Source organism: Microtus ochrogaster, linkage group LG2 (assembly GCF_000317375.1).
Source record: "Microtus ochrogaster isolate Prairie Vole_2 linkage group LG2, MicOch1.0, whole genome shotgun sequence".
In the NCBI taxonomy this organism is placed as follows: Eukaryota; Metazoa; Chordata; class Mammalia; order Rodentia; family Cricetidae; genus Microtus; species Microtus ochrogaster.
The window spans coordinates 21,435,576-21,446,756 of NC_022028.1; the positions used below are offsets into that span (position 1 = coordinate 21,435,576).

The following is an 11,181-nucleotide window of genomic DNA, read 5'->3' on the forward strand; positions in this document are numbered from 1 at the left end:
GCCCGGCTGGAGTGTTCTTCAAAGAGGAAGGTCGGAGGGGGGCTGGACCTCCATGTAGTGAACTCTGTCATAAGACCCCCAAATTGAAACCACCCATGGATGCCAGCACTCCACCGTGAGAGGAGCAGAATAGGAAGTCCAGGGATGACCCCATGACCCCGGATATGCGTCTGTCAAGTGGGAGGTTGTGGGGAAAGTAGCATTTCGTTTACTGCAGAGGGGTCGCTCCACCAGCACTGGCAAACATCTGGCCAGCAGAGGAAGACATTGGTAGACCCCACCCTCAAACCCCACACCCCACACTCCACACCAGAAGAGAGTTTAGATGCGCTACAAGGACCCATCCATCCCCATTACCATTCTCCTCTCAGGGATGGAAAGAATCCTGCCTGAGTGATGTGGTGGAAAGCAGACTGTGCATTTAAAATATTGATCTTCTCTACTCACGAGGAGGCGGACATCTAGGCACTGGCCAGGAAGGGATCTCACACACGAGCTCTGAGGTGGACGAAGAAGACTTGGGTTGTGGTGGCAGCAGTCAAACAGGGAGAAGTGGGTTTCTCCTGTCTTACAGGCAGGGTGATGCTGAGCCACCAGTCCCTTCCCACCCCCTGTAGAGTGAGAGGTGGGACCCAGCCTGTTACTCCATGTTTGGGCCTCGTATTAGAAGGTTCAGGAGCCAGGCAGGCCGGGGCATTGTCTACTACTGTGGCTGAGGGTTTCACAGAAGAACCTTTCCTACAGATGCGTTACCTGGACCCTGTACCTATAAATGATTGGGGGAATGAGGAGTTAGGACTGCTAGGGATAAGACAAGGCAACCCTACCCCTCATCTAACGCCGCAGAGGTCAGGGCCCAGAAGGTCCTGCCAGGGGCAAAGAATGGTAGTCCCGGCCAGGAGAGAATGGACACCAAGTTCATTTGGGGACCCAGGACACGGTGGTAAAGTATTTCTTTCCTTTTGTGGCTCAAGGTGGGAGCCCTCATCCCTCGTCCATTTGGGGCCAAACAGCTTGGACTGGCACCTTCCTTTCCAGTTAACCTGAGTGCCCTGCTCCAGGAGATCTTCCCTGAGTGAGCATCTAGATCCCGGAACTGAACACAGAATCAGGACCAGAGATCACCTGCCTGGTGGCTGTTCACCCGCAACTCCCCCCATCCCTGGGAGCTTTCTATTCAGATGCTCATACGCATGCGTCTTTGAAGTGCTCCCCAGGGGTGGGGGTTGTCATGGTCCAATGCGTTATTTTTTTGAGATCTAGGGACTGTGTCATGCTAACTCTTTAGAAGCGAGAAGCCCAGGTCACACTAAGTGATAGATGGAGAGTCCCTGCTGCTGCTGCCAGAATCTGAGGAGCAACTGGAAGGGAGATAGGAGCGTGCAGAGGCCTCAGGCTGGAGGAGGACTGGAGCAAGATAAGCTTCTGGTTCCTAGATTTGGGATTCACCCAGAGGTGGCAGAGGACCCCCGAGTCACAAAAGCAAAGCCTGAGGCACGGAGTTTCAGGGAATGTGGTAGAAAAGGGGGGGGGCAGTTGTCAGTTCTTGCGAGTTCTGGAGACTGACCTTGAATCTGATGTCAGTTGCTATCTAAGACAGCACCCAAGTTTCTTTGGACTCTGGCAAGAGTTAGGATGAGCGTCTCTGTGAGCTTATTTGGACACTCCATGCGGACTTTGCCAATGGTGACGATAATCACAGCAAGCCATCAAACCCAACGGCCAGACAAACTTTGTCTTGAGTTCTGGTGCCCGGGCTGAAATGCTGAGTCTCGTGACCTCTCTGACTTCAGCTACCCCCTCTTTAAAATGGGATCCCTGCCGTGACTAAATGAGGAAACATACTGGCAAAGCCAGGTACCCAGAGGCAGGGACCGGTACAATGTGAGCAGACACAGGCATGGATGCCTGTACTGTGTGAACAACTGGCAATGGGAGGGCCTTTTGGGACCTGAGCATCCTAACACAGCTCCTCTGGGTCACGTGGCTGTGGGACAGTGTCCTCAAGGAGATTCTTTTCTGCCTGTGTTGATAGGAAAATCTCAGCCTCCAGCAATAAGGGGTCTCAGAGCTGGAGCAAACCAAGAGTTGGTCCCATTGTAGCAAGTTGGTGAAAAGAAAAGGGAAAGTTGCCAGATTGCGCCCGTGATCACTTTATAGGTAGAGACGGGAGCTCAGAGCTTGTCTGGGCTAGACTGCGAGGCTATTTCAAAACCCCTTGTGCTTGAAAGCATAATGAAACGTGCGAAATGCCACAGTAAATCTGTTTCTTTGTATGTCAACCCCACCCCAAAAATGATTTAAAAACGTGCCTGTGTACGATGTTCAAGCTCTAGGCTCCATCCCTGAAACCACAAAAGGACAGATTAGCAGATGTGAGCTTCTAGGCCAGGTGTGCTGGCACATGCCTTTAATTACAGCATCGGAGAGATGGAGGCAGAAGGACCAGGAGTTCAAGATCATTCTTGGCTACCTAGGAAACTGCAGTCAGGGCTACATAAGACTCTGTCTCATAAAATGGGAGCAAGCTGGGCGGTGGTGGCGCACACCTTTAATCTCAGCACTCGGGAGGCAGAGGCAGGCGGATCTCTGGGAGTTCGAGGCCAGCCTGGTCTACAAGAGCTAGTTCCGGGACAGGCACCAAAGCTACAGAGAAACCCTGTCTCCAAAAACCAAAAAAATAAAATAAAAATAAAATGGGAGCAAAACAAGTTCCCTTTTAGTTGAACGTGGTAGCACATGCCTGTAACCCTGTCCTTCAGGAGGCAGAGACAGGGGGATTCCTGCGTGTTTTAAGACAGCCAGGCTACACTGTGAGACATTGTCTCAATTAATTAAAAAGATTTGGCTCCAGATCTGATGCCAGCCCAGCTCTTCACCTGAGGCAATATAAGTTGATATTTCTGCAGTGACCAATCTGGGACCAGACCAGAGCTGCACTAAACATACGTGCAGATGGCTTCTCTCAGGCCACTGTCACAGTCTTGAGTCTCTGCCCTTACCTGGCTCATGTCTCGAATGGGGCCAGAGGACTCACAGGGTGTGGGCAGTCGCAGATCAGTCATACTGGACAAGAAAGGGAAGGATTTGAGTGCTGCAGTTAGCCAGGCCTGGGAAAGGCCAAGCAGAGGAAGGGATCATAGCTGATGTGAACAGTCATCACTAGCCTTGCAAGTGAGGGCAGCTTGGAGCCTAAGGGCCTACACAGGGGCAACTGGCCATGCAGGGACTCATGGATGAAGTCCTGATAACATTAAACTGAGCTGCTGTAATGAGTTCTGCCTAGAGATGGGCAGGATTGAGAGAGAGAATGTCCTCAAAACATACACATTCTTCTGACTTGAGACTGAGGGTTTCCTGCAGAGATGTGGGGGCATGGCTAGAACAGAGGAAAGGAAAGGGGGTGGCTGCCAAGCCAAGGTGAGTGTGTACGTGTGTGTGTGTGTGTGTGTGTGTGTGTGAGAGAGAGAGAGAGAGAGAGAGAGAGAGAGAGAGAGAGAGAACAGCTCACATGTCATAGCCGATACTGGCCAGTAAAGGGCACTCTAAAAGGACTATGAGGGGCTGGAGAGATGGCTCAGAGGTTAAGAGCATTGCCTGCTCTTCCAAAGATCCTGAGTTCAATTCCCAGCAACCACATGGTGGCTCACAACATCTGTAATGAGATCTGGCGCCCTCTTCTGGCCAGCAGGCAGACACACAGACAGAATGTTGTATACATAATAAATAAATATCTAAAAAAAATAAATAAAAGGACTATGAGCACCCACCCCTTCCATGGCTGAGGGAGGGGGACCAACCCTTAGCCCATGTTCCTCCTACCTGCATCTCACCTGCTCTCTCCTCTTCCGTTCCTCTCTCCCAGCAGCACCTCCTGCCAAGGGGACGAAGGAGCAGTCAGAAGAGGGCAACCCCCTAGAGCTCCCTGTGTCCCCCAAGCCTGATGAGGAGCAGAGCAGCAGCCAGAGCCCCATCCAGCTGGAGGTGAGTTGGACAAACCCTAGACCTCTTCCTTGCTGGGCTCAGCCTCAAGGGTACCTGAGACACCCTGAGCTCGGAGAGGGAGAGAGGCCTCTGCTCCATGGTGCAGAGTTGAGGGGCCCCACGTTGGAAGATGCAGGATCTGGGTGCTAGGCAAGGCAGAACCTCTTCCAGGATTCTGCAGATCAAACAACCCGGACTCTGGTCAGAAAGCAGACAAACACAAGTCTGCGATGTTCAAAAAAAAGATTCCCAAACCAGGCAGTGCTGGCGCACACCTTTAATCCTTGGACTTGGGAGGCAGAGGCAGGTGGATCTCTGTGAGTTCGAGGCCAGCCTGGTCTACAAAGCGAGTTCCGAGACAGCCAGGGCTACACAGGGAAACCCTTGATCTGAGCCTAGGCACTAAGCTCACAATTGTACCCAGGACAGGAGGCTGGGTGCTCCCAGGTAGCCTATGGTTGGGACCTTCAGATGGCCGTGGTTCCCAGTGTCCAGTTGTCCGTCAGTGGAGTCCATCCATGCCTCCTACTCTCTCCCCAGGACTCTTCTGAGGCCAGCGAGGAGCGGGAGGAAGAACAGGCCTTCCTGGTCAGCCTCTACAAGTTCATGAAGGAGCGACACACGCCCATCGAGAGGGTCCCCCATCTTGGCTTCAAGCAGAGTACGTTCCAAGGGGAGGTAGATTTAAGGGGGCAGCCAGGGGATCTTCCCAGAGACAACAGGCAAGGCACCTCAGCTCCAGGTGATCCTGGAAGCCTCCAGCCTCCAGGGGTTGCCTATGAGAAGGATGCCTCCCTGAAAGCCAAGGGATGGAGCTGGGTGCCCATCCTCTCATCTTGACGGCCAGGCCAGCCTGCCCCATCCATCACAGTGGTCTTTCATCGTCTGGGAGTGTGTGGGTTGCCGCGCCTGACAGCCTGTCTTGCCTCTTCCCTTCAGTTAACCTGTGGAAGATCTACAAGGCAGTGGAGAAGCTGGGGGCCTACGAGCTGGTAAGGAAAAGGTTCTCAGCCATAGCAGAAGCTGGGGAGCAGGGTGGTCAGCAGGGCTTCCTGGCCTGTAGATGTGAGGAAGATCAGAATTCCCAGGTCCAGCCCAAGTGCTGTGGGAGGAGGGACTGGTGTTTTGCATCTCAAAACAGGTTTCTTCCCATCCCCATCTGGCCCACCTTCCCCTACTCCAAAACCCTCTTTGCCTAGCAGTCAGAGAGGAGGGAGAGCTGATGAGCACCAGCAACCTTCTCCAGCATCCTGCCCGTGGCTCTCGCCGCCTCCCTGCACGGGGAACCTGGAGCAGAGAGGGTCCCGTTGGCCCATCTTCTCTGGTGTCTTGCAGGTGACGGGCCGCCGACTCTGGAAGAACGTGTATGATGAGCTGGGGGGCAGTCCAGGCAGCACCAGTGCGGCCACGTGCACGCGCCGCCACTACGAGAGGTACGGGGTGCCCAGGGGGTGCTGCACACCTAGGCCTTCCCCTTTCCGGGGTCTTAGCAGGTGCGCACTGGGAGTGAGGTACAAAGACAGTATATAGACAGGTACGCTGCTGTTCTGGGGGCGGGCAGTACACAGGTGCCACAAGCAAGACCTTGTCAGGGTCGGGATCTGCAGCGAGACCAGGAAGAGCTGTAGCGTGCTCTGTGCACCGGCGGGGAGGAGCAGGCTGCTTTGGAGACAGCAGGAGCTCTGGTGGGGAGGAGTCAGAGGGCCTTAAGGAAGTCCCGCTGGCTGCGAAGAGCAGCTGCCAGGCTCCTGGTTGACACACTGGCTCTTCCCCAGGCTGGTCCTCCCATATGTGCGGCACCTGAAAGGGGAAGATGACAAACCACTGCCCCCGACCAAGCCCAGGAAGCAGTACAAGATGGCCAAGGAGCTGAGGGGGGACGATGGGACCACAGAGAAGCCAAGGAAGGCCAAGGACTCAGAGAGGCAGGTGGACCAGGTAAGCGCAGACCATGGTGAGGTTGTTTTCACAGCTCCATGCCTACTCTGGCTGTGGCTGCTGACTCCCACTTGGAATGCCAGGAACCTGCTTCAGGGCAGGAGCTGGCTGAACTTTGGGTTCCCTGAAGACCAGTTGACACCTGCTCATACACATGACGCTATGCTGGGATTGCTGGGATACTAGGCTATATCTGCTTGGGACGGGGCACCTTGGAAAACTTTTGACCCAAGGTGTTGCTGAGGGCTAAGTTGTGGCCCCTCTGAGGCCTGCTACCTCCAGATCTCCAGGTTAGAAGCACAATCCTGCACCTGACTCTAAGCCAAAGCCTTTTCTTATTCCAGACCACACCGGGAAAGACCAAATCAGATGCCACTGGTCTGACACAGCCTCCTAGCCAGGGACCCTCAAGTGATAGCACAGAACACCTGGGCCCAACATCTGGGCCCTCTTTACCATTCATGGTTGCTAGCGGCTGTCCGGAGGCCTACAAGCGGCTCTTGTCCAACTTTTACAGCAAAGGGGCACATGGTATCATGTCACCACTGGCCAAAAAGAAACTCTTGGCCCAGGTCAGCAAGGCAGAAGCCTTGCAGTGCCAAGAAGAGGGCTGTCGTCATGGAGCAAGGAGCCCCAGCAAAGACCTTCAAGAAAGTCCCCAGAACCTAAGAGGGCCAGCTGAGAACTCTGAACACCAGCAAACCCCTCAGGAAGAATTGCTGCCCCCCAGTGGCAGCACCAAGGTGGAGGTGCAGGAGGGGCCCCGCCCTACAGCCCCAACTTTCTCAGGCTGTTTTCATGCCTACCCAACTGAAGTGCTGAAGCCTGTCAGCCAGCACCCCAGGGACTTCTTCTCTGGCCTTAAAGACAGGGTGCTGTTGGAACGGCCTGCTAAAGAGGAAGGGCTGTCAACCAAAGAGCCCCAGCTGGTGTGGGGCGGGGATGCCAACCGCCCCTCTGCATTCCATAAAGGCAGCTCCAGAAAAAGAAGCTTCTACCCTAAGCCCAAAGCCTGCTGGGTGTCCCCCATGGCCAAGGTTCCTGCGGAGAGCCCTGGAGCCCCACCTCTCCTTCCCAGTAGCCCAGGCCTTGGCAACAAGCGCAACTTGGAAGAAGAGGGCTTTGCTCATGGTGGCAAGAAACTGAGGGTGGTGTCTCCCTTTCTGAAGGAGGTGGATGCCAAGGAGTGTGGGGGCAAGCCTGCAGCACCTGGCATGGCGGTATCCTGCCTACTGGGCCCAGCCCTGGGGCCCACTCCTGCAGAAGCCTACAGGGGCACCATGTTGCAGTATCCTCTGAACTTTGCCAGTAGCCCAGACCCTCTGAAGGGCCAGGCCACACTCCCCTTCAGTCCCCTGGTCATCCCGGCTTTCCCAGCCCATCTCCTGGCTACGACAGGCCCCTCACCTATGGCTACCAGCCTGATGCATTTCCCCCCCACGTCCTATGATACCGTCCTCCGCAATAGACTGGGCCCAGCTTCATCTGCCTGGCACATGCCACCTGTCACAACCTATGCGGCACCTCACTTCTTCCACTTCAACACCAAGCTGTAGGTCGGAGCCTGTTGTGGCGTGCTGTGAGGATCTGACGGGTCCTCAAAAGGGCAGGTGCTGCCGGGAACCTCAGGCCAGAGCCCACGGCCTGGAAGTCGATGTCCCCCGCCCGCTGGCACTGATAGGGGTTGTCAGTAGGCTTGTCTCAACAAATCAGCCTGAGCCCAAAGCCCGGGGACCAAGTTGTGGTAAAATCACAAAAATACCTGAGCTAGAAGTATTCTCTCTCTACAGAGGCCAAGAGGACTGGAAGGCTAAGGAGCTAGATAGCAGCTCAAGGCATCCAGGCTGGCCATTAAAAGTCCAATCCAAAGACACTGGTGTGATTGTCCTTGAGGTATACAGGGCTTTTGCAAGGGGAGGTGAGGCAGGAGCAAGCTTACTGATGCGGTCACCTGTGTGGGAGCAAAGATGAAACAACGCCATTCTGGTCTGGATGTTACCACCCCACTGGAGGGCAGCCCAGAGCAATCTCAGCCTCTTCTGCCCGGATGAACAGACATGCTTGCTTTTGCTCCTGCTTCAGGGCACCTACCTGGCTGTCGGGGTTGTCATGGTACAATGCCCAGAGCTCACTGGTGACTTGGGAGACACAAAGGAGGGACTGTGAGATTTCAGTCCTCCAGGCTGAGTCACAGACCCAGTCCCAAGACGCTAGGAAGGGAGCTGCTTGCTTTAAGAGGTTCTTGCTGTGTTGTTCAGGTTAGTCTCAGACTCCTGGCCTACAGAATTCCTGCTGTGGCCTTCACAGCAGCTGGGATATAGTTGTGAAAGGAGGGAGGCTTTTGAGGGTACTACCACAAAACCCAAGTCATCTGTCCCGGTGGTGGGTACACTCGTAAACCCTGCTCCCTCGTGCTCCCGGTGACCTGCCGCCAACACACCCACTTTCCTGCTCTCCATACTGGATTTGGGGTGAGGGGCCCCATCTCTGCCTGGGAATCTGTTGCCAAGCCGCAGTAAGTTTCAGCTGTGTTTGCTCCAGGGGCCCACAGAGAAACCCTGTGGTTTAGCACTCTCCTCCCTTAGAGATAGCTTGATCTGCCAGTCCCAAGGAGACTGTCAGTACAGCTTCATAACTGCTCCTGGGAAGGTAGTGCCACCAAGGCCCAGAGATGCCAGGGTGCCAGTGAACCGGGTTAGCAGATGGTTACTGACCTGCATCATGGGAACGCATCCTGTTCTCGACCTCAGGCCATGGGTAGGAGGGCAAGATTTTATGCCCCCCTTAGTTCACAGGTGGCATGGCTAAGGCCAGGGACAGGAAGTGTCATTGAGGACGCCTGGTTTGGGAAAATGGTGGTTAGGGAAGGTGAGGGGAGCTGTAGTATAGGTGTCCTCCAGGACTAGGTAGCCAGAGGGAGAAGGGGTGTCCAGTGATGCGCTCAAGCATATTCCAGCTCCCCCTCTTCCTTCTGGAGGCACTGAGGTGCTGGCCTGTGTATGCGGATGACTAGCCCTGAGCATCTGGCTGCCCCACTGCGCCCATGTGCTGCGGACTGCAGTGGTGGCGCCCTCTGTAGGCATATTTGGAGAATGCACATCTGGTGAGATAGAAGAGTGGATGGATTCCTGGGCTGGACTCTGCTACCTCTGTCTAAGCAAAGACGCTAGAAATGAACACAAGTCGGGCTTCTTGGAAACCTTTGGAACTCTGCACTGAACACCCGCGTATCTGCCTCCTTCCCACTGTGAATGACTCCAAACACCATGGTAGCTGATGGTGCATGCCACACACATCTCCCCATGTCTGTACTCGTCCCCCGACAGGCTGCCCCAGACGACCCGCAGGCCAGCAGAAGTCGTCTCAGTGTCAGTGCATAATTTGTGTTCGGGGTCTACATTCAAATCTTCCATGGCATTTGAGCTGCTAATGGGGGGAGGAGGCAGAGGCCACCCTGGAATTGGTGCTGATCCTGCTCCTACCTGTCTGTGGTCCCAGCTCCTTTTCCTGGTACCAGCTTAAGTGTGATGAGTTAGGCATTCGGCAGGCAATGCCTTTGTTTGCTCTGGGGGTTGACGTTCGCTGTCCCTTTAACTGTCTTGGGTGTTCATCTTGGTGGCCTTAAGTGTGCATCACCCGCACTGGCCTGGTGTCACCACCAGAGTTTTAAACAGTGGCTGAGAGTGTCCTCTAGAAGACCTTGAGAATGGCTAGAGAGGGTGACAGAGAAGCAGAGCAGCAAGTCCCCAAGGGAGTGGCCAGAGCGTGGGGTCCAGGAGCCAAGGGACCTGTGGGGTTGGGACAGAGGGACCCAGAGGTGACTCAGGCTGTTTGGTGCCTTCTAGGCCGGGGGCGGTTGGGCTTTTACACGAAATAAAAGAAAGATGGAAGAGCTTCCCGGCTTCCGGAGTTTGTTGTTTGCTTTCTTTTTGGTGCTGAGGATAGGCTCCAGGGCATGATGTGCTCAGCCAGCTCTGACCACTGAACTGCACCCCAGCCCCAGCCTGTGGCAGATGGTGGGTGGATCTGGATGCTCTAGAGACTAGAACAGAGCAGGGAGCCTCTCCTTGGAGATGGAGGAGACTGCATCTGGACCCAGATCTGCAGAGCCAGTGCTGCTGTCTGTACTGTGAGCGGAGCAGGCGTGGGTGGAGGCTGGGCTTGGAGAAGGATGAGTGAGCTCAGAGTGGAGCAAGGCTGGCCAAGGGCATAGCTAAGGCATCTGAGAAGCTCCAGTTTCCACTTGAGGTTACTGGCATGAGTATCATTGCACCCAGGAGGCCAGCTGGATGCAGTCTTAAGGCAGGGGACAGTTAAGCCCCACTCCAGTAGGGGCTGCAGGGAAGGGCATAGATATGGGACCAGGGAGTGAAGCCAGTGAGGGCAGAGCTGGGAACAGGTGGTAAGACCTCCAGACCTGAGGTCCTGGTGAGCTGTGGGCACTTGGGGTGGGCTGGGGCGATGAGAGGATTGGCTGAAATCAGTTAGTGGCTGCCTGATGAGGCAGAGCAGAAAGGGGCTGTCAGAAGAGCTCAGGCATGGGAACTCTGAAACACCACAGACAAGGACAGTGGGTATGCTAGGCGGTCACAGCAGCCAGGGTAAGTTACACAGTACAAGAGGCAGCAAAGTGTAGTTCTCACATGAGGTTGCTGGGGTGGCCAGAGCCCTAGGCTGGCAGAGTGGACCTTAGGGGAAGCCAGAGGCAAGTGAGAAACTTCCATGGCCTTAAAGGGATTTCAGGTAAGAGCAGAGGCTGCTGGAGATGTTTTGATGTGTTTGTTTTCCAGTGTGGTGGATGGAACCCAGAGCCTTGCGTATGGTAGGCAAGTGCTCTACCATGGAGCTATATCCCAGCCCTTTGGTGTTTAAAAACAATAGAACTGACAGCATTTAAAACATGCGTGTCTTGCGCATGCCTTTAATCCCAACACTTGGGAGGTAGTGGCAGGAGGGTCTCTGTGAGTTCGAGACCAACCTGGTCTACAAAGTGAGTTCCAGGACAGCCAAGGCTGTTACACATAGAAACCCTATCTTCAAAAACCAACCAACCAAACAACCAAACAAACAAAAACCCCATTGCGTTTCTCTTGAGTAGCCACATTGGATGACTTTCTGAATCAGGACGGGAGGAATCCATCTACCATAGTCCTTCCGCTCCTCTGGTGCCCAACCCTTCGGGCAACTAAAGATTATTCCTAGCCAACCGTCCTGGTTCCCACCACTCAAGGTGGAGCTGTAACACTGTTCAGACACTAG

The 11,181-nt window shown here is 54.6% G+C and overlaps 1 protein-coding gene across 2 annotated transcripts in view; it reads left to right on the forward strand.

The window, feature by feature from the left end:
- The window catches only part of Arid5a (AT-rich interaction domain 5A), a 14,102-nt gene extending 4,286 nt beyond the window's left edge, over positions 1 to 9,816 (forward strand). Inside the window, exons 2-7 of one of the 2 annotated variants that reach the window (XM_026785816.1) lie at positions 3,866 to 3,984; positions 4,525 to 4,645; positions 4,924 to 4,976; positions 5,320 to 5,417; positions 5,760 to 5,922; positions 6,267 to 9,816. In XM_026785816.1, coding sequence (XP_026641617.1) covers positions 3,866 to 3,984; positions 4,525 to 4,645; positions 4,924 to 4,976; positions 5,320 to 5,417; positions 5,760 to 5,922; positions 6,267 to 7,478 — 1,766 coding nt within the window. In that variant the 3' untranslated portion in view covers positions 7,479 to 9,816. The remainder of the gene's footprint in view (positions 1 to 3,865; positions 3,985 to 4,524; positions 4,646 to 4,923; positions 4,977 to 5,319; positions 5,418 to 5,759; positions 5,923 to 6,266) is intronic. The other variant, XM_026785817.1, reaches the window with a different exon arrangement.
- Positions 9,817 to 11,181: the final 1,365 nt, after the last annotated feature.